At 41.2% G+C, this 23,293-nt stretch overlaps 1 protein-coding gene across 1 annotated transcript in view; it reads right to left on the bottom strand.

The window, feature by feature from the left end:
- LOC126284819 (cap-specific mRNA (nucleoside-2'-O-)-methyltransferase 1) overlaps positions 1 to 23,293 on the bottom strand; it is a 241,890-nt gene that overhangs the window by 152,486 nt on the left and 66,111 nt on the right. Inside the window, exon 8 of the mRNA XM_049984029.1 lies at positions 12,747 to 12,865. Within this exon, the coding sequence (XP_049839986.1) occupies positions 12,747 to 12,865 (119 nt within the window). The remainder of the gene's footprint in view (positions 1 to 12,746; positions 12,866 to 23,293) is intronic.

Below are 23,293 nucleotides of genomic sequence, written 5' to 3'. Positions count from 1 at the left end.
GTGCGTAGAATTAATTGCTCGAGTGACTTCATGTTGCAAAATTATCACTTCAGGCAGTTGTGGTATCATCTTGTATGTGGCTTTTTCTGCTTGTACCGGGTTTGACCATATGTTGCTCCAGAAGTGTTCCATGTCTGTTAGGTTTGGTGGATTGTCTATTTTAATGTGTGTGTTATCTATTGTCTGGTAAAATTTCTTTTGGTTTGTGTTGAATGTTTGGTTTTGTTTCCTTCTGTTTTCATTTTTTTTGTATCTTCTAGGTCGTTTGGCCAATGCTTGTAATTTCTGCTTCTTTTCATCTAATTGCTCTATCGCTTCTTGTTGTGAGATTTTACCTAACCTTTTTTCGTTTTTTGTCTGATATTTCTTTTCTTATAAACTGTGTTAGCTGTCCGATGTCTTTTCTCAGTTTTTCTATTCTGATCTGTAGCCTGTGTTGCCATACTGGTTTTGTGGGTTTCTTCTGTGTGTTGGCTGGTTCTGATCTCGGCCTAGTGTGTATATTTAGTGTAGTGAGTGCTCCTATATAAACCAGTAGTTGTAACTCTTCCATCATTGTGTTTTCATTTATCTGGTTGTGTATTATTGTGTTGATAGTTTTTATTGTTGTTTCGACTTGTGGGTTATTTAGCGGTTTATGCAAGAATGGTCTAATGCCTGTATTTGTGTCTTTGTATTCTATATATGTCAGCTGAAATTTTTCTTCTATATCTAACATGTGTGTCACTTCGTGTTCTATTTGTGCTCATTCTGGTGGCTGTCTTAAGATTTCGTTCTCCTCTGATTGTTTAATTGATGTGTGTTGTTCTTTGTTTGTTTGCTCTGGTATGTTTAAGTCCATTACTGTAATTTCTTCTTCTTCTGATTGCACATTATTTTGTTCCAGCATTTGTTCTACTTGTTGTTTGATGTATTCTAATTCTGACTGGGGTATCCTGTTATTTTTTATTATTACACAGATCTGATCAGCTAGTCGTTGTTCTGTTAAAAATTTTAATTCTGGGTATCTGGTAATAAATGTTGTGTATACTTGTGATCTGTATCCAGTTGTGTTGGTTCCTAGGTTTGTTGCTTCGTAATAACAGAACATGAGGTGTCGGTTAACTTCATCTGACCATCTTGTCCTCTGTCTTTGTTTTCCTTCTAGGGTGGTTGCAGGAAGCATATCCTGCAAAACAGCTCTATTTGGATTCAAATCATTTTCCAGTTGGCTAGCAGTGTCGTTACCATTGTGGGTGGGCATAGGGTTCAAGCGTCATCCCCGATCATGACGGCGCTTGTCCGAGGCTTCTTTAGTTCTGTCCTGAACCAACTAATCACACTAAAAGGGGGGTTAGCCCTATTAGTGGTTTGTTCTTTTCGTCTCCTTTTATGACTGGCAGAACATACCGGAGGCCTACTCTTTTATCGGGCCTCCACGGGGTTTATTATTATTATTCACAGTGGCTGAAGTAGTATAAATACATTTATGAGCTTAACTGTTATACAGCAGATGCTATTAATTTCACACTCTCATACTTATCTGAATTTAAAAATTTGCGAACACCAAGAACTAATACCTATGAGCTGCCACTGGAAACAATAAACTAAACTTTTAACTGACAACTAACTTTAGCCACATTATTTCGATTTCTGAAAAATGAGATGATCCATTCTGCAATCTAACAGAAGTTATCATGGAATCCAATAATACAGTATTAATTTTTTACCAATTTGTATCAAGATGAGAAGAACAAGAAAGACATAGTTTCTTCTGCTGTATATAATTTTGGAAGAATGACAATATTTTTTTGGCTGCTGGGGTGGTGGGCAATTAGTGGATACCTCATGTCAGAAAGTAGACTAAAACAAAATACTCAGTGCACTTTAAAAGCCACGAATTTGCTGTAAATAACAGACTTAGAAAATTTAATATTTTACAAATATGGATAATCTTACATATTGTGGAACACCCTATAAAAAAATTTATGGACATCTAATACAATAGATTTTAGCTACGACGTAATTGATCTTCTTTTGTAGGAAGGGTACAGAAGAAAAACAATCATTCCAGTTCCAATTATATATATAATAATACATTCCAAAAGCTTCATACATGGCAAAAATCATTTTTAGTCCATACAAATTCAGCAGAGAATATAAAAGTTCAGGCAAAAACAATCAAAGCCCTCTGTGAAATGGCAAAACAATCAGAGCCTACAAACATTTCAAATGAAAGTAATCTTGTATTACTTCAGGAGAGTTTATTTAACTGGTGTATAGAGAGGATCAGCTTAAATTTCAACATGGAATCAAGTGAATAAAATGTTACAGCTGTTCATCAGTGTACACAAAAAGAAAGACCTAAACATGGTGCACTTCATGATGTACGTAAATGCATAAGAGCAATGAGTCATGTTGCTGTTGAAGATTGCAAATGCAGAAAACAGTGATCCATGAAATTTTTAAAACTTGAACATGATTTATTAATCTGTGAATTCAATTTACTTGTAAATAAGAATATAAAGAGTACACATTTGTATTTAGAAAGTTCAGTTTTGACTGTGAAATGAAGAAGACTATGAAAACCAGAAGAAGATACCAACTTCAGAGACCACTCTCAGTGCTACATGGTACTGTGGCATCGATAGGTTACATTGACCCTGAACAACATGATTTTTGAGTGAGATTGGACATTTTCGAGCCACCATGTTATTCTAGCAGTCTGCATTTATGTCTCTTGCTGTGTACATGTGTAAGACTACTGTAGAAATATATATTTATGTGCAGATATTTGTGGGACAGTTTGTTCAGTATAGCACTAAACATATCCCGTTCCCATACTGGTGACCCCAAAGCAAAGGTTATGTGCTCGCCGCTACAGCCGCCCCACCCAATGCTTTGCTCGAAGACTTGGAAGCTCAACAATGATCACCGGACCTCTTCATTCCTTTGCCAACGAGCGGTTCTACATTAATTCACAGCATTTCGTGATCTCCAGCCACATTAACCTCAAAATTTGTCACTCTAGAACGGTCGAGTGCTACACTGCTAACGCAAAACAATGGACTTGGGTTTCATGTCGCCGGACTATGCTCGAAAATGTATGAAGTTTGAAGTGAACAATATTCAGAACTGTATACCAACGATTGATCATATAACGCTCAAAGGGATCTATATTAGCACACATACTTTGACTCTTAACAGGCCGCAACAACAGTTACTGTGGTGCCGTGTGTAGCGCCGCCATTACCGCAAAACACACCCAGCCACTATCAACCATGACCTGATCCAGTTTTGCCTCATTTGCAAACTAACATAGGACATTTTAGTGCACACAATTCTCCATACTCACCCCCAGTCTGGCCGCTCAAGTCTTTTACCACATCAGTTCGAGTGCAACATTCGGTGTTTCGCCTTCCAATGGCGTCTTACCACACCAAAGTGACTCTCCGCAAGTTCCACTGGTCATTTAAAGTCCGACCTCATGGGACGTGTCTTCAAGGTGCACAGTGAACTCAAACTTTTGTCATATGAGTTACCAACCCAAACCCTCCTGCCACCGCCCCCACCCCCCCTCGCAATAGCAGAGGGCCCCGGTTCCGGCCGCTTAGCCGCTCGCCTCTCCTACAGCACCACCTGTGTCAGCCATGCCGGCCTGCATTATTTCTGAGGTGGGTCAATTCAAATCAGTGCCTGAGTGCCCGCTGCCTATGGCCCAGTTTACAGGACCCCAATGCCTATCACGCAACCGCCCTTTCCCACGGTACCGACCGTGTCAGCCGCATGGTGTTTTCGCAACACATCAAGGACAATGCAACCCGCAGTTGCTATGGACGTTTTTACCAGAAACACACAGGTGCCTACCATGACAGCCTGCTGTATAGCCTCTCCCATCACGGACCAGACAGTTTTCCAAGACACACCGAAGTCGCCTTCGTCCCCACCTCCAAGTCGTCTGCCACAGCTGCCACCTTTACACGAGGACAACCCCTTTTCGAGTTGTATCACATGTCTGATGACAACTCCAAACTCCTGTGTCGCATCATGCACCTCCATGATCATTCAGACTTAACTTGTGATCTACTCCTCTCACCACAGCCTCCACCAAAATAAGAGTTCGCAAAGAAGACGATCATTGAACAACTAGCCTGCTTACCACAAGATTTAATCATCAAGATCTTGTACAAGGAACACCTGGGGGACCGAACCCCATCACAACTCTGGTGTCACTTTCAGTTACTTGTGAGTGAGCATACCATGCTGGATGTCACTCTGTGGGCGGTGTGGTCTGCCAAGCTGCCTGCTGACCTACAGATTCACCTGCTACCACACTCCTTCAAGTCAATTGGCTGCATCACCGGCAAACTGTACTCATTGCTACAACAACGCCAGCCAGCTCACTGCTCCAGCTTACCGGCCGTCCACTGGCAGAGGCCGAGCTCGCTCTGCCTCCGCACCTTCAACATCGCCTGGCAGCATCCACTCGCTCTCCCCACCGCCTGCGCACTCCAGGATCGGCCACGCACCATATGTGCCAGAACAAATTGATGAGGACAAGCCTCCTCTGCTGCCACAGTCACAACCACAACCACCACCACCACCACCACCACCACCACCACCACCAGCAGATCCAGCTCATCTGTACTGCTGGTACCACAAGATTTTTGGCAATAATGCCAAGAAGTGCCGGTTACCTTGCCAGCACCCAAACACTGACCGCAGGACCTAAAAATGCCAAGTCCTGCAAGGAACCTCATGGGCGTCCTCATACATTGCACTCTGTCCACTCGTCCACCCTGCTGAGCAGTCATTTGTATGCGACTGACATTTCATTACAGCTCGCTTTCCTAGTTGACACTGGTGCTGACATGTCTATCATACCAACATACATTGATGGCTCACCGATGAGGTCACTTCTATGAGCTGTCAATGCATCAACATTATAAACCTCAGGCTCTGTCAAAGTTACGGTGCACCTATCTCATTCTCTGTGTTTTGTGTGGACTTTCTACATTGCTACATTGATGATCCAATTCTTGTTATGGATTTTTTGTCCCATTACAAACTCTCTCTGAACATAGTTCAGGGCTCAGTGCTACACCATCCCACTAATACTCAGATACTGTGCGCCCACACTTATGTTCCCTGCTCTGCTTCTCCCGCGACATGTGAGTTAGTACATGAGTGCTCTGCCCTTGTGGGCGACATTGACCTGTGTAACTAATCTACTGTCAGAATATGACTTGATGGCACAACTCCGCTGAGACAATAACAAGCCGAAACAATGCATCACACACTCCTACAACGAGCTCATCGCAGCTCGTAACTCGCTGCTAAAACTGCAGTGCACAGTTCCGCCACTTAATCGAGCTTCTCCGGCCAACATCAGCTCAAACACTGATTAGGTAAGTCCGAACACATTAAACGCCTGTGACGATTCGCATCCAGTAGACTCCGCACCCCCGACACACTCGCCACGTTCATTGCCTCGGGTTTCAAACAGTGCATCTAATGACAGTCGCGTGCACGACTCAACCATGCACACTACGCAAACAGCCATCCCACATGTTGATAAACATTCCCCCTCTCCCATGCACCAGTCACGTTACTCGGCGGCCATCACTGCTCCATGCGCGATGCCAACGCTGCTCTCGTCCACACCAGTTACCAAGTCCAAGGTCGACAGCAGACATTCACCACACGTTCCAACCCGCTCTGCGCTGCGCGCGTAGCCGCCCTTTCCACACAAGCGCACGCCGCGCTCATGCACTAGGCATGTGACTTTCGGGCGGCCTTTTCCCTTCTCGCACTAATGGCTATGCCTCATCATGCCCTACTCGTCTAAAAACTTCACGCTGGGACAATGACCAATCTCGTGTGCAGTTCTCAGTTTCCATCACTGATGGAATGATGTACAAGTTAGTTACCACTGCTCGGCCTCCTATTAGACACAAGGTTATACCCGGGCTGGTAAAACATGTCACTTGACAGCTCACGTGTGGTTGGCTACACTGAGATTGTGAGGTTGCAATAGCTGCCACCGCACACGCCCACAACTCCGAAGTACATTTTGTAAATGTAAGCTACAGTCAATGTTTATACATAAGTGCAACAAAGTACATTTTTCTAACAATGGAGAGAATGATGACAGAGACTAAGCATTTGATAGTATTGAAGCCGGAAAATAAAAACACCTGAAGTTAATGACAATATCAATGAAAAGTTACAGTAATAGCTGCAGGTAAAATGTCGCATAATAATGTAAATCTAAGCATACCAAATAACACGCTATCCACATTCATAGAAAGAAATAAAGCAAAACATGCATAGCTTACCCGATTGCAGAGAGAAATTCTGTATACATTTACACGCACCAATTTACGATGTCAGTGGTGTAATTCTATGCAGTTCTCCTTCACTATCAATGGAATCGGTGCCAAAACCGTTGTCTTCGTTGTCGTCGTCATCATCATCATCATCATCATCATCATCATCAAGAGAAATCATTAATTGTTCATTTTCATTTATAATGTGATCTATAGTCTGTGCTTCTTTTATCAGTTTAGCAACAAGATCTACTTTTTTTCCCCCTCCATGAGGTAGCGCCTATATTAGCAAGACCTTCACGTAGCAGTCTTTCCACTTCTGTTATAGTAAAAGTCTTGTTGTTACCCCCAATGTACACCTTGACTTCTCTCCAAACCAATTCAATTGGATTAAAACGGCAGTAATAAGGCAGTAGCCTCATTACCAAGTGACCCTGTTCACTTGCAATTTCATGTACAATGTATTTAAGCGTCACACGCTTATTTTGTTTAACGAGTGAGTATAACGGCAGCTTTGTCATTCTCATGTGCACAGCAATGTCTCTCACCTGCAACCACTGCACCATAGTTTCTTTACGGTCACTAGTGGTCAGATTTTTATCTAAAATCACGGAATGGTACAGTGCACTGTCCATAACAAAAACTGTCAGAACACTAAAATGGAGCAACAAATTTTTAAACCACTGTAGAAACCATGGGCGGTCCGTTTCCTCATGATAGTCGCCATTTTTTTTTTTTTCAATTGAAAAACTAAAAGTCCTTGGGACAAAGCCGTTTGAAGATTCTGCATGGGCCACAACAAATTGGGATCCTCTTCCTGTTGGCTGATGACCGCTCTTATTTGGAGTATCATCTGTCCAGCATTCCTCAACTGAATCTCCAGTGGTGATCCAGGTTTCGACTAACCATATGACTGAGCGTATGTCCTTTCCTACAATTTTGTGTAAGAAAATAGTATGAGCTGCAATGACATGAGCTTTTTCTCGTAACAGTTCTCGTTTTTTGAAACGGAAGCTCACACTTTTTAATATCATCTTAAGAGACCTTTTCCCTCTGAGAAAAGTGCACTTTCTTTTAAAGAAATTAGCAACTTCGCTATTGTGGGGTATTCTTTCCTTTATAGTATCTGTTTATGTGCCGAAGAATTGCATCGGTCTGGAAAGAATCAGTATCTGTAACAGGATGAGGTTGCTTTTTTTTCTTGCCCAGAGTACTTAAAAACATGCCGTTTCTTCCACAGGGACTTTCTTCCACACTGTTTACTTCACAGTCTCAAAGTAGCACCCCTTTCCTTATAAATGTTCTTTCATTGAGGCTTAGAGTTTTCGAGGTACGCTCTAAAACTTTATCAGCAGGAATCGACGCATGCCCATTAACAAAAAGAAATTCTCTTTCTTGCTCATAAAACTCACACGTCCTCTATAGCAATTCCAAAGATTATTTAAGGGCACTCCACGATAATGCAACGGATTGTCACTTGGTGAACGACATTATTTTGGTGACAGTTTAACAAACAAACACTGTAGTTGAGGCGCTAACACAACACAAAAGCAAGCATTCGCGCACAAACATACAATGTTTACACGGAAGCCGGCAACGTGGCAGCGTCAATGCCGTAACCGGCTTTTGTTCAATGCTGTTCTTGGCTCAGAAGATGCAGCTCCTCCTGTTCCTCACTTGTTTATTAGTTATACTACCAACTCTATGGCGCTTGGGGAGTTACCTTGAAGTGACATGTTTCAGCAGCCCGGGTATAGATGCATCAACCCTATTAAGTTGCATGCACCCCGGCAGCAAATTAACAAACTTTTGGGGGCAGGTATCCTGCAACTGTCAGACAGCAACTGGTCTTCACCGATTCACCTCGCCCTCAAACATGACGGTTCTTTCTGAATCTGTGGTCATTACAGATGTCTAAACGGTCATACCGTCATGGACAATTAACCTGTGCCTAACCTACATGATTTCACTCATATGTTATCTGGCACTACAACCTTCAGTGTTATTGACTGTGAACGTGCCTACCTCCAGATTCCCGTAGCGCTTGAAGGCATCCCTAAAACAGCTATTATCATGTCGCTTGGTTTGTTCCAATACAACTTCATACCATTCAGCCTGAAAAATGCGGCGCAAACATGGCAGCGATTCATTGACTCCATCTTACGACAGTTCGAGCTTTGCTTTGCATACCTGGATGACATATTCATCTTCGGGAAGTCGGGTGAGGAACATAAAAATCATTTATCCATGGTCCTCCAGACCTTGAATTCCAATGGCATCCAATTGTGCCAGCCTTCTGTCACTTTCTTGGGTTACACCGTCTCCACCGACGGAACACAGCTTACCAAATCTCGCTTGCAGGTCATCACATCAATGCCACCCCCTGTCACTTACAAAGAACTTCGATGTTTCCTGGGCACAATAAATTACTACCGCCGTCACCTGCCCTCTTCCGCCGCAGTGCAAGCCCCGCTGACAGACTCGCTGTCGGGTAAACTGACTTCAGGACTCAGACCTGTTCGCTGGACTGCACCTATGCTGGAGGCATTCCATGCACTAAAGACTTCTTTAGCTCACGCCATGACACTCGCCCACCCCAACCCCTTGGCCGAGTTGTTCATCACTGCAGCCACCAGTGACATCACGATGGGAGCGGTACTACAGCAATGCAAGGCAGACATGGTTTGCCCTCTTCATTTCTTCTCTAAAAAACTATCAACAGCTCAGAAGAAATACTCTGCTTTTGATAGCAGTCTACAAGTCCATCAGACACTTCTGCCCCAATGTGGAGGATTGCTTGTTCTTCATCCTCAAGGATCACAAACCACTCGCAGCTGCTTTCTGCAACCCCCCTGAGGACCCACCCCCTCAGCATTTCCACCACTTTGATCTAGTCTCCCAAATTCACAACCGATGTTCACTACATCAAACGCGTGGACAACATCGCCACAGATTTTTTTTCATGGATTGATACTACTTCGCGCATCACAGACTTATCCAACCTGGCTGCCCTACAAGTGTCCGACGAGGAATCTCAAGCTCTCCTCGTGGACCCTCAAACTTCCCTTGTGTTTACCAAAGCTAAATTACCTGGCATTGTGGGTGAGATGTGGTGCGACTCTTCTACCAGTACCTTACGCCTGTTGCTCCCACCCCCCCTACACCGGCAGGCCTTCGATGCGCTGCATAACATCGCTCACCCTGACGTTCGCGCAACTACACGGCCCATCCCTGAGCGTATTGTTTGGAAAAATATAAAATGGGACTGTCAGACCTGGGCACACAGCTGCGTCCCCTGTCAACGCAACAAAATCAGTCCCCACACCACCCCACAACTGGGCAGGTTCGACATTCCCCCAGCACGATTTCACCACGTACATACCATTGGAGGGCCACAGATACATTCTATCCACAATTGACTGCATGTCCCACTGGGTAGAGGCAGTTCCTTTACCTAACATCATGGCTGAGACTGTGGTCAAGGGTTTCATCTACTCATGGATTGCTAGGTTCGGTTGTCCGACCACCATCACCACCAAGCAGGGTTGGCAGTTTGAGTCTTCCCTGTTCACCATTTTATGTAACATCTGCAGTGATGCTGAGAGACGATTCGATCTGACAACCTCTGCAACCACTTTACCTTGGCCCCTTTAAAGTCCTCCAGTGGGGCAACACAACTTTCAACATCATTGTCAAAGACTCTCCCCAAACTGTTTTGTTACACCGACTCAAACCAGCTTTTGTGGACCCCGATGCCCCCCTGCTGGCTAAGTAAGATTCTTCTAATGACTCTCCTGCCAGTCTCTCTCCTGCCATGGAGTCCAACAACGTTTCTCCTTGGGCCACTATCCCGATTTTTTCATCCAACACCATTTGCGGGTTTCTCGGATACGTCAACCTCCACCCCGTGTGTGACTTATACACCCTCTCCGGGAGTCAACCTGCTCTGCAACATACCCCCCACACCATGTGGACGACATTTCAATTGTAACTCTTGACGACCAAGTTCTCATTCTACTTACAGACACCGCGACCTCACCACCCAACGACCAGCTACACTTGAGTGTTGTACAGAGCCTCACCCTCCCTAGTGAGTGCGACCCGATGACAATACGCGCCTTCATCTTGCTGGATAGCTCGGTTAGCATCCAGGTTTGCCACAACTACACCCTGCCACCTGCCATTCCACCCGCCTGCTCATGAGCTGGCAGCCACATCGTCCACCCTCACTGGTTCAACGACTTCTAGGTGGACCTGCCTCTAGTCGTTCCGCCTCTACACCCTGCCCCAGTCGAGGCGGAGGTCCCGGTAGTGCATCTACCATCTCGTACAACCACCAACTGCATCAATGCCCACACTGTCTCCAGCCAAGATGATTCACCTGTGGTACTCCATACTGCAGGGGGGGGGGGGGGGGGGGAGGGGGGGGGGGGGTGGGGTGCTGTGTGGCATCAATAGGTCATATCTACCCTGAACAACATGATCTTTGACTGAGATCGGACATTTTCGAATCGCCATGTTATTCTAACAGTCTGCATTTATGTCTCTTGCTGTGTACACGCTTATGACTACTGTGGAAATATATATTTATGTGCAGATATTTGTGGGACAGTTTGTTCAGTTTACCTCTACATGCATCCTGTTCCCATAGTATATTTACAGATGGAAAGAAACATTACTGAAATTCTAGGTTGTTACAATACCTTTCTCAGTGTGCTTGATGTAACAAACCAGAATATGTTAGCAATCAAGAAATCTCTTTCTACTACTGGCCTTGCTCCTACTGACTGGTGAGGTTCTCGTTCTGTTTGACCCATAAAGAGTCAGCTGATGCTGTTGAAAATGTTATGAAACATATAAGTTCCATTCAAGGCTATTCTTCTCATGATAACCTCCACAATAAGATACATCTAAAATTTATCTACCTGAAGAATTAAACATCAAAATAGAGCATCTAATGTACATAGAGGCATTTCCAGAGCTCCCCCCTTTTTTTATTGTATCCCAGGTCAGATACTTACCCTGAATGTGAAAAATTCAAAGCAAAACAGAAATCCCTTCCTGCAATAAAACTTAATTATAACAGGAGTGCAGAAGACGTAGATAAAGAAATTAAGTGGCTAGAAACTGACATAAGGAGAAGATGGAAGTCTCCTGACAATGAAAACATGAACATTGCCAATAGGTATAGATTTCATGGAAAATGTTTCAGTGCATAATATTAGTGGTAATGATGTACACTACAAGTGAGACATATCTTTTACATGTTTAATGTGCATGTTCTCCTTCCAGGAGCTGATGAAGTTGCCCATTGTTGTTTGACTTCCACTTTTTTCATCTTGTTTTCTCAGTTCAACATTGCCACATTTTTTGCGATACTTGCTTGGCTTTTCCACACTTTTTGCAATACTTGCTCAACCAGAATAAAGTTGTCTTTATTCGCTTCATCCGCTCTATGGTTCATCAATATAACAGATTTGAATAAAAGTAATCTTTTCCTGTTAGAGTGCACAGTTACATGGAATGTGGTGAAGATATGAGCTTAATAAATCAAAAAGCCCACACTAAAACAACAGTGATTGGAATGAGCACATCAAAAGATGCAGCGTAAAACCAAGTGCCTCTGAAAGTGCACAGGTCTATTTTTCAAAATTACATGTAGCCAACAATGAGTAATTTGGTATAGAGATTACATTAATTTCATAAGTCTCTTATAGGCATTTTTATGTAATATCCCACAAATGTTGTTTACTTCTAAGGCAAACAATTATGTGTATGTAATATGTTCTATTAAGTGGACTAGATTACTGTTTTGTTTGTGAACATGTAGGATTTGACTTTTCATTGTTAAAATAATCACTGTATGTCTGCCATGCTTAATCTGCTGCACTTTTAACTCCAAATTAAATTACAGCACAATATTAAAAAGTGGATTTTGATCCTTTTTCCCTTGTACCCTTCACTTATTTCATAATTCTGTAGAATGTTACATAATACAGACCACATCAATCACTAAGCAATATGCTTTACAAAAGTGGCATAAATGAAAATAATTTGGATAACTGTGACTGTGTTTACTTATTTTATAAATAAGTGCATTGCCCACACCATACATAGGCTTATATGGTGGCAAACAAATATCTTTTTCCAGTTACACAGTCAGCTGCAATACATCACTATGTACTTCATATTTACATAAGAGAATTGATCCCACTAAGTCGAAAACAGTCACCTGTGTACTGTATGACTAAATGCTTATTTTACTGTTAAATTGTCCCTTTGCGAATTAACAGTCATTCATAATCCCTGAATACAAAAATTTTAATAACTGATGAAAGGGTTATCCTTTTCCCCTCGAAATTAAAATGTTACGTAAAATCTGTGAATAAAACTAATATATGCAGCCATGCTTATTCTTAAATGAGATATGACACTTACCCCATCTGCCATCATGAAATGAACTCCCAAATCAGAAGTCTGTGCATGTACAAACTCAGTGAATGCCTCTATATTATTTGGATCAAAAACGTCACCATTTCCATCAGTGCCACCAACTCCTTCAAAATTTAAAATAAATATTAAATTTATAAGCAGAATTTGCCCCTCAGGTCTTAAACTTACAAAAAAAAAAAATAATACAATGCAGTACAGTTTTGCTTGAACTAGACTCCAAAATATTGGCTAAGCAACTGATGACAAGGTCAACATTATTTTCCACACTACTGATTACTGTAGTAGATCAGATTGAGAAGCTGCTCAGTCATCATTATGGTGAATCTCAAGTTTCCTGATAAAAGCATAGTATTAACAGACATAGACATTTTTTTCTGTTCAGAGTTTCTACAGAATCCTGATAAAAGCATAGTATTAACAACATTAATAATATTTATAATAGGAATTCAAGGACTCCAGATCTTGTGTGAGTACATTTGCTCCTTCCCCAAGTGTTTTAGTTGTACAAACTAAAACACTTACGGAAGGAGCGAACATACTCACAGAAGATACGGAGTCCTTGAATTCCTATTATAAAGAATGGTGATTCTGATCTAATCCAACCTAGACTGAGGTGTGTGTTTTCCACTTGAACAATAAAATGGCCCACCAAGAACTGAATGTCAACTTCTGTGAACACAGAGTCAAACACAACTTCAACCCCAAATACCTCAGCATAACATTTGACCACTCCCTGACTTACAAAAAACATCTAGAAAACGTAAGCCAAAAGCTAAAGAGTCACAACAAGATCCTGAGAAAATTGGCTGGCTTGACTTGGGGAGCTCAAGCATCCACCTTACGTACTGCCGCAATAGCCCTGGTACATCCTATTGCCGAATATTGCTCTGCTGTCTAGCACTCGAGCACTCATACTAAAAAAATTGACGTCCAGTTGAACAAGTGTATGAGGATAATTACAGGTACTATTAAATCCACCCCAGTCTCTTGGCTGCATTCTCTAAGCAATATCCCACCTCCACAATTGAGAAGGCAAGAAGCAGCAGCAAGAGAGTGGTCAAAAATTCATGACTCAGATTACCCACAGAATCTACCGATCAATGATGTTTTGAACGAAATACCATCGACCCGCCTGAGGCCACGGAAGCCTATATGGGTTAATACACAAGAACATCAACCTGACATCAAGGAGCAATGGCGGCACTTTTGGAATGATTCTGGAATTAATAAACAAGGTATTCTACTCTGGAATTACCAGGCTTTGACCTGAAGAGAGGTACCTGGACTAAATTAAACCATATCAGAATGGGCCATGCAAGATGCAATGCATATAAGTACAAGTGGGGTCTATGCGATTCACCAGCCTGTGACTGTGGAACACCAGAACAGAACGTCCGCCATATTATTGAGGAATGCCCCTTAAGAAGATATGCCGGACCTGTCTCTGAGGTTATATATGTGACACCCTCTGCTTTGGATTGGCTGTGCTATCTAGATATTGAGCTTTAAATATATGAATGAGTTTCTATTCAGGCTTGCCAAGCTTTTAACATGTAGTTATTTTGTCTTGAGTGTTTGTACTTTATCCTTTTGTGCTATTGCTTTTTTTTACACATGTACTACTTACACATTGTTTTGTTTTATACATTTTGTTTACATATTGTTGTACTTATATAAAATATCGTCGCTGTATTGCCATACTCAAAATAAAATAAAAAAGTATTAACAAACATTGGCCAATTTTTCTGTTCAGAGTTTCTACAGAATCAAAAAGCAACCACCTGTTTTAATGGAAAACCATATGAGAGATATTCAAAAATTTCAGTCTAAAAAGAAACTAAATGCTTCCTAGATCCCCCCCCCCCCCCCCTCCACAAAAAAAACCACACACACACACACACACACACACACACACACACACACACACACACACACACACACACATTAATATATAAATCGACACATTTAGTCTTTTTAATACCCTCAGTGAGGTATGATCAGTGCGAACGCAAAAGAAATACCTGTCCCATTTTCAATTTCATCATCTGATAAAAATCTTCGGCCATCCACTCATTTGTTAGCAGGAACGAGTCTTCAACGAAGTTTGATGTCCCAGAGATAACTGAGAATGGTTCCAATCTCCCACTTCTGACCAAGTTTCTCATGAGTTTTTCCTTGGACATAAGGCATATGCCATAACTGGTAAGCCCCTCTCTTTTATTCCCAACTGGAATCCATTATCAAACAATGCATTTATAGAAGCACTTTTCTTCAAAAGTCACCCAGAAACAATTCAAGATATGTGCAAGGGTGCACTGTCATGAGGGAAGAGAAGTTCCTTCGTTTGAAGATGTGAACAACATTCAATCAGAGTAATGGCCTTTAATTTGTCTAGTAGTGAAATTTAATACTCTTTGAATAATTTTGCCCTTATGGAAAAAGTCTGTAAACACCGAACCACAGGAAAGCCACAAAACAGCAGTCATGACATTTTCTGAAAACAGAATTTTCACTTTCTTTGTTGAATGTTCACTTTTTGTAACCAACTGTTCCAACTGCTACTTCATCTCTGATGGATAATAATGAACACTCAACTAATCTAGTGGTATAAAACATCGAGGAAACTCACAGGGTTGCAATTAAAACAAGCCTGTTCAATCATGTGTATCTTTTTCAGTAGTTAACACCTATGATTCAACTGAGAAAAAAGCATTGTTATACTCAGTTCTTCCCGTAAAATTTGAAGGACCTAGGCTGATGAGATCTTTGAAATGTGAGTGAGCTAGCATACTTGCCAGTAACTGATGATATTTTCTTCACAGTTTCATTGGTCATAGTGGTTTTTGGACACACTGATGGTTCATCGTCTTCAATGCATGCATAATACATTTCGATTTGTTACCCACCGAATTGTCAAAAATAAGGGAATATTTTATGTTGACAGGGATTACATTATGTGGAACAAAGTGCTTTCCAACAAGTTTTATTCATTTTGCATGGAAATCTTTGATGTTAACACAGTCACGTGAGCAAGCAACTAAACACTGATTTCTGAAAAATTACATCACACCAGCAATTATTTTCACAGGTAAAATGCATAATAAAACAGAAAATACTACTATTACTATTACTATTACCACCACCACCACCACCACCTGTAAAATCTTATACCATTATTTGAATAACTAATGCAATCAGTGAGGTGATACAAAACATTCATACTTGCTGGAAAAAAATGGAAGTGTAGTAAAAATAAAAGAAGTCAGTTTCTTGTTCAACAATCAATTCACCTCCTCCTCTCACCTCTTCAGCAGTATGCAGCCAAGATGGATTTTTGTGCCAAATGTTCCAGCACGTGGGTTAAAAAACTGTGATACATATTTAATAGTTACAATTTCAGTTCTTTATCAAGCACCATACTGACCCCACCTTGACCAAAAAGATATTACCATGTTTTTGCAAGTGAAAGTTCAACTGGAAGAATGGTAGTTTTCTGCGGACATAGACCTCTGGTAGATGTGATATTTTAAATATGGCCAACAGTCAAAAGATATTTGGAAAAAGTGCATTTATCAGTGACTGAGATGGAAAGAAAGATGCAATGAGTACAGTGGAAACTATGTCTCCATGTGAGAAATGTATGCAGTGTTTTGAGAAAGTATTTATTAGCATTTATTTCTGTCTTTTGTTCTTATTTTCAACTTTTAATTATTAACCTATCAATGCCTTCTAAATGCACTAGAGCAACAAAGCTTGCTCAGAAATTTTATTAAAAAACTGTGTCAGCGGAACTAGATGAACTGGGTGAATATAAATTATTGAGTGATTCTATAATGGTATATTTTTACCAACAGAAACACATATAACTGGTCTGACCAGAGAGAGTAATTCTGACATTTTGTAAAGACTTTTGATTGCATGTACCGTCCAGTACAATACAGAAATGTTTTAACTATTTCATTAAACAGTATGACAGCAGTGCCAACTAATTCTAACCTAATTGTTTCAATATACAAGCATAAACAATGCTGCAGTTTGAGTCACCAGACAGTCAGCAAGTTGTGATGGCTATCTTTTAACAGTACACAGCAGCTCTGAGGACTAGATCCTCAAGGTAAATTAATTTTCTTCAGATGATGGTTTTATTACCAAAAACAGTCAGCACCAATAGAAAGAACAGAAACTGCAATGTAGACTGTAACTTTTTATTCTCATATAAGGTACAAAATCACTTAAGTGCCAACATGTTGACAAACTTTTTTATTATACATTGGTTTCTATATTGTACATATCGTGGTGATCTAAAAATGATGCAACTACTTTGGGCCAAGGGATGTAAATTCATTAACTAAAACAATGTGATAGGAGTCTAAATATTATACAAAATGTCAACAAACCTCATGACAATCAAGAGGAGTACTGCACAATTGTTGTTTTTGTCACTAAATAAGAAGCCACGACTTCACTTGAGACATTTTGGGTGGAACACATCATTAGATTGCCATGATGATATTGGTGATCTGACATATAAAGGAAGTATGTAACAAAGCTATCGTATCTCATTCAAGTACCAATCTTAGAATATGTGAACATTATTATATTAATGTAACTTGTATACTTTTCCATTGATTAATTTTTTATTGCACCTTGAGGGTGTACGAATGTAACATCAAGTTACGTAAGTCTTTGTATCTTCAGTGTGCTTACATCATCCAGCTACTGTCACAATGTTAGCATTTTCATTGTTTCTTTTGTTTATTTGTGTGTAGTGTTTCTCCTACAGTGTACACAATTTTGCTGAACAAAAGAAAGCAGACTAAGGTACAACTTCCCAGTAACAGTGAGATGACTAGAGATGTAGCCTAAGTTCAGCTAGGAAAAGGATGACAGGAAAGTCAACAGTTCAGATCATCTGCCCCAACATTTTGCATAATAAATTTCGATAAACAAAAAAACACTTTACGATAGCCAGACTCAGATTTGAAAATGGCTCTTCCTGAATAAAAGTCAATTAGCTAAACACTTTTCACAAAGCATTATTCAAAAATTTAGAGAACTGGCATTTGAAGCTGACTGCAGAATTATTCTAGCACTGCCAACATATGTTTCAAGTAAGGACTATAAGAGAGACTTGGGCTCATGTTGAGGCATAAAACCGTTGTTTCTCCCTCATTCTATTTGTGAGTGGCACAGGAAAGGAAATGATCCTCCACCATGCACTATACAGTGGCTTGAAGCATATGTACGTAAATGAGAGTCTTCTAAGTGGTGTAATAGTGTAACTCTATCACTATTCTAATTACCAGCAAGAGTTCATCATTTTTTTAAATTTGTTTTAGAGTGGACTTACTTGTTTCCATGTCAAATACAGTTTCAACTGCTTCCAATCAAATGTGATTGTGGGATGTTTTTATGTATTACTTTGGAACATGGGTAGCTTGTTATTCCATTAGTGACAACAACAAACTGTTTTTTAGGCTATCTCTGTCATGAATGACAGCTACATTATTCCTAACAGTTCCTGAGATTACAATCTTTGAGAATTTCAGTTTTTCAGATAAGATTTTGACTACACTGAAGTTATGTAGTATCCACTTTTTATATCTTTTATTGTTATTATTACCTAATTAATTTCTCCTTCAGTCAGCTCTTTTGCTACCTTCGCCTTTCAGTGTGTTGTTTGTGTCAGTTTTCATATGTCTTTACTTTCATGTGAACTCCATTGTTAAGAGAGAGATGTATGAGCCAACATTGTTTGCATCACTTAATGAGCCAGTCTTCATTTTCATCTTCTTCTCCTTCTTTTCACAGGACTTATGTCATTTATATTCCATAACATAGTGCACAAAAATGTGGTTTCCATCCCCATAGGTTTATCCCCATGTATGACTTTTTCTGTTAATAAGTCTCTAGTTTTTGCTCCTGTGCACTCTGTTTTCCATGAAAAGCTACACCCTGCTGTTTTTATTTTTTGCCAAAATCATGTTGAACATGTAGATGCTGTAATGTACACAACAAATTTCTTGATGCCACTGTGGAAGTAGGGACAAGATCCTTGCAACCTGAAGAAAACCAGCTGAAATTGAAGTACCACTGAGGTATTATTGGCTGAAATCTTTAGTTTCCATGCTCATAAACTATAATTCATCTTCACGCATTAAGGTGATTGAGGCTATCACACTGTCAGTTTCCTTTTTTACCTATGATTAAAGTGAGTACACTGTTTCACCCATGTTAAGTGATTTTGAGACTTATAATCAGATGCTGTTGTCTTCAGTCTGAAGAGTGGTTTCATGTGGGTCTCCATGTTAACCTATCCTGTGCAAGCTTCTTCAATTCTGCATAACTACAGTAATCTTCTTTCATTTGAAGCTACCTACTGCATTCAAGCCTCAATCTCCTTCTACAGCTTTTACTCCCCACATTTCCTTCCACTGCCAAACTGATGGTTCCGTGATGCCTCATAACAAATAACTGTTCCGTTCTTTTCATCAATTTCTTTTTTCCCCCCATTTTGATTTAGTATCTCCTTTTTTCCCCATTTTCATTTAGTATCTCCTTTTTCCCCATTTTAATTTAGTATCTCCTAACTTGTTATTCGATTTACCCATTTAATCTTCAACATTGTACCATAGCACAACATTTTGAAAGCTTCTATGCTATTCTTATCTGAACCACTTATTGTCCTTGTTTCACTCCCATACAAGGCTATACTCCACACAAATACCTCCAAAAAGGCTCTACTCTATACCAGATATTAAAAAATTCCTATTTTTCAGAAATGCTTTTTTGCTGTAGCTGTCTTCTGTACTTGTGCCATCATTAGTTATTATGCTGTCTAAACAGCAAAACTCATTTACACCTTTTAGTATCTCATCTCCTAATCTAATTTCCTCACCACTGCCTGATTTAATTCAACTACAATCCATTATTCTTCTTTTACTTTTATTATTTTCATACTGCAATCTCTTTTCAAGACACTATCCATCCCATTCAACTGCTCTTCCACGTTCTCTGCTCTCTCTGACAAAACTACAATGTCCTCAGCAAACTTAAAATTTTTTATTTCTTTTCCTCGAGTCTAACTCATCTTTGGAATTCTCCTTGGTTTCCTTTACTAGTTGCTTAACATACAAACTGAATAATATAAGGAATATGCTGCAACCCCGTCTTACTCCTTTCTTTACTACTGCTTCCCTTTTATGTACTTCAAATCCTATAATTGCAGTCTGGTTTCTGTATAAACCGTAAACGACCTTTCTCTCCATGTATTTCAACCCTACTGCCTTTCAAATTTCAGTGAGTGTAACGCAGTCAACATTGTCAACAGCTTTCTCTAAATCTACAAATGTCCTCTGAGCCTTGTGTGGTGGTAAGACTGCATAAAATCTGCTCAGTTTTCAAGTCATGTCAATTCCAATAAAATTCCTGAGCTTTCAATGGCTAGCTCCATCATTGTCATCAGGAGTAAAACTACAGACTGCTGGGACTGGCACTATTTCCCGCTTATTTACCTAAGATTAAAGCCGCTGGCAGCAATCAGAGAGGGCTGAAATGACATGTGCATGGAAGGTGAGTTTGGCAATTTATAGCAGTTCCAGGCTGCCGTGGGACCGAGTAATATCAGGTGGCATGAGGGACCAGTGCCACACTTAAAACTACCGCTCCCACCTCCATACAAGCACTAACTATCCACCACTGCGGATGAAGTGGTGAAGAAATTAATGCCTCGCGCCACCAGGCCTCTCAGGCCTTATGGACTGCCAAAGACACATAAGGAACATGTTCCTCTTAGGCCCATTGTTAGTGCAATCAGCTCACCCACCTACAGACTGGCAAAACATCTTGCAAGATTATTAGCGCCAAAATTGGGTCATTGTGAACACCATGTTTTAAAGTCGCAAACATTTGTTGAAACACCTAAGAAAATAGGTTGAAACAATGTAATGATTAGTCTGAATGGGGTGTCACTTTTTACGAGGGTGCCAGTACAATACGCACTGGATCTTTTGGCCCAACAGTTTCCACCTAGAATCGTCAAGTTGTTCCATCATGTTCTAATGACAATGTACTTCTTACACTGCGATGAATATTATGAAATGATGGGTGGCACAGCAATAGGCGAGCCACTTTCTCCTGCAGTCGCGAATTTCTTCATGGTGCACTTTGAGGAGCAGGCTCTGAACTCTGCATTGTTGCATTCATCTTGCTTCCTTAGGTATGTCGATGACACCTTCCTGAAATGGCTTCACTTTGAAAATACACTGCAGCCGTTCATGGACCACATGAATAGTGTCCACGCCAACATCAAATTTACGATCAAGTTGGAGAAGGATAGTGAGCTATCATTCTCAAATGTTTTAGTTGCGTGGCTTGATCATTCAGTGTACAAGAAACCAACACACACTGATAAATATTTGAATGCCAGTTGTTTTCACCAGTCCTGAACACTTTAATACACAGAGCCAAAGTTATTTCTGATGACGACCACCCACAGTCTGAATTGCCGGCTTTCCTACCACACTGTGGGGCAACAAGCAGCAAGTTAGGACATCCACTGTAGAGACATAGATTCAAACCAGAGTTCTGGCCCCCCTCCAAGATAAGAGATATGTTGCACCAGGTTGAAGACAACATAGCTCCTCATTTACCTGATGTGTGACAGTACCTATATAGGCCAGACAATTTGCACTGTTGCAGAGCATTGTACCGAGCACAAGAGACATATTAAGCAAAAGGAGCTCAACAAGTCAGCCATAGCTGAGCATTGCCTTGAAAATGGACACAGAAAACAGTTTGAGAACATAAGGGTCTTGGTTGATGCATCAACATACTGGGACTCTGTCATAAATGAGACAGACGAGATTAGAATGAACGGCAACAATTTCAACACGGACCAGTGCTACACAATAAGTAGGGCACGGGAGCGGGCTTTTGATGTCGAAAGAAAACAACGGCTGGTGCTTAGCCCTTGTAGGGAGGCTAGGGCAGCAGTTTCAAATGTAGCACTGGCCCCTCGTGCCATTTGCCATAACTCAGTCCCACGGCGGGCCAAAGCTGTTCTGACTACCCAACTAACCTTCCGCACATGCGTCGTTTTGGCCCTCTCTGATTGGTGCCAGCAGCCATAATCATAGGTATACAGGGTGCGTTCCGAAAGTAATGCAATTATTTTTTTTTAAAGTAATTTATTGAACAGATTTGCACAAACACTTAAAATTCTTCAAAGTACTGTCCTTGGGCCTCTACACATTTTTTCCAGCGACTCTGCCATGATCGGTACGCGCCCTGGAAGGCGTCTTCTGGGACCTCTCGCAAGGTCTTCGTCACGGCGGATTGGATCTCGTCTATGGACGAAAAACGGGTTCCTTTCAGGGCTGACTTAATCCTAGGAAACAAAAAGAAGTCAGCTGGGGCGAGGTCAGGACTATAGGGGGGGGGGGGGGGGGCAGCGTTGGCACCTGGTGTTTGGCCAGGAACTCGCGGACTCGTAGCGCGTTGTGGCAAGGCGCGTTGTCGTGATGGAGTTGCCAGGTAGCGGAGATGTCCTTTCTCGTCCTGACGAACCTTTTGCAGAGTCTTTCCAGCACATCCACGTAGTAGGCAGCGTTAACTGTCTGTCCTTGAGGAACAAACTCCTTATGGACCACTCCTTTGCTGTCGAAAAAGACAATGAGCATTGTTTTCACTTTTGATATGCTCATTCTTGCCTTTTTGGGCTTGGGGGACTGATCAGTGTGCCACTCAGAGCTTTGGCGTTTTGTTTCTGGGTCGTATTCAAAAACCCAGGTTTCATCACCAGTGATGACGTTGTCCAAATAATCAGGTTCAATTTCAACACGTTGCAAAAGTTCACTTGAAATTTCCGCTCGGTTGGTCTTCCGTGACACGGTCGGCGCGCAGAGGTTTACAATAACAGACGTCCTGCCGCTTCCACAGCTCGGAGAGCACTGAAACTGGTTTTGCGGCAAAGCTTAGCGTCCCCTCCCCACCTACTCCATGTGGCCCGCTCCCACTCCGACTACTAGGAGCGGCGCGGGAAATTCAATTGCATTACTTTCGGAACGTACCCTGTATAAGGGGGAAATAGTGCCAGTCCCAGCAGTCAGTAGTTTTACTCCTGACGACAATGGTGGAGCTGGCCATCGAAAGCTCGAGAATTTTATTGGAACTAACACAGCTTGAAAACCAAGAACATTTTTTTCTAAGTCTACAAATGCTATAAACATTGGTTTTCCTTCCTTCAGCCTATTTTATATAATGGTGTGCACTTGAAAAGGAAGAAACATGAAGCATTCAGCACAGAGAGAGAAAGAGAATACTTTGTGGTTTCGCCTGTATGCTCTCTGTATCGGTCTCACACCTCACCTCAGGCTACAGCTGTTGCCTTTCCTGATGATTGGCACTAATAGGTTGAGAGCTACACTGCATCATTGTTGCTGCTTCTGACACTTCTAAGTAGTATTTATATGCTCTGAAAACTTTGTCACTTCTTAATGTAATTCTTGTCATATTTGCTTTATGCCACCCAA

The sequence above is a fragment of the Schistocerca gregaria genome, chromosome 8 (genome assembly GCF_023897955.1).
Source record: "Schistocerca gregaria isolate iqSchGreg1 chromosome 8, iqSchGreg1.2, whole genome shotgun sequence".
Lineage (NCBI taxonomy): Eukaryota > Metazoa > Arthropoda > Insecta > Orthoptera > Acrididae > Schistocerca > Schistocerca gregaria.
The sequence above is the reverse complement of the archived record's forward strand: the minus strand, read 5'-3'. Positions and strand labels throughout refer to the sequence as shown.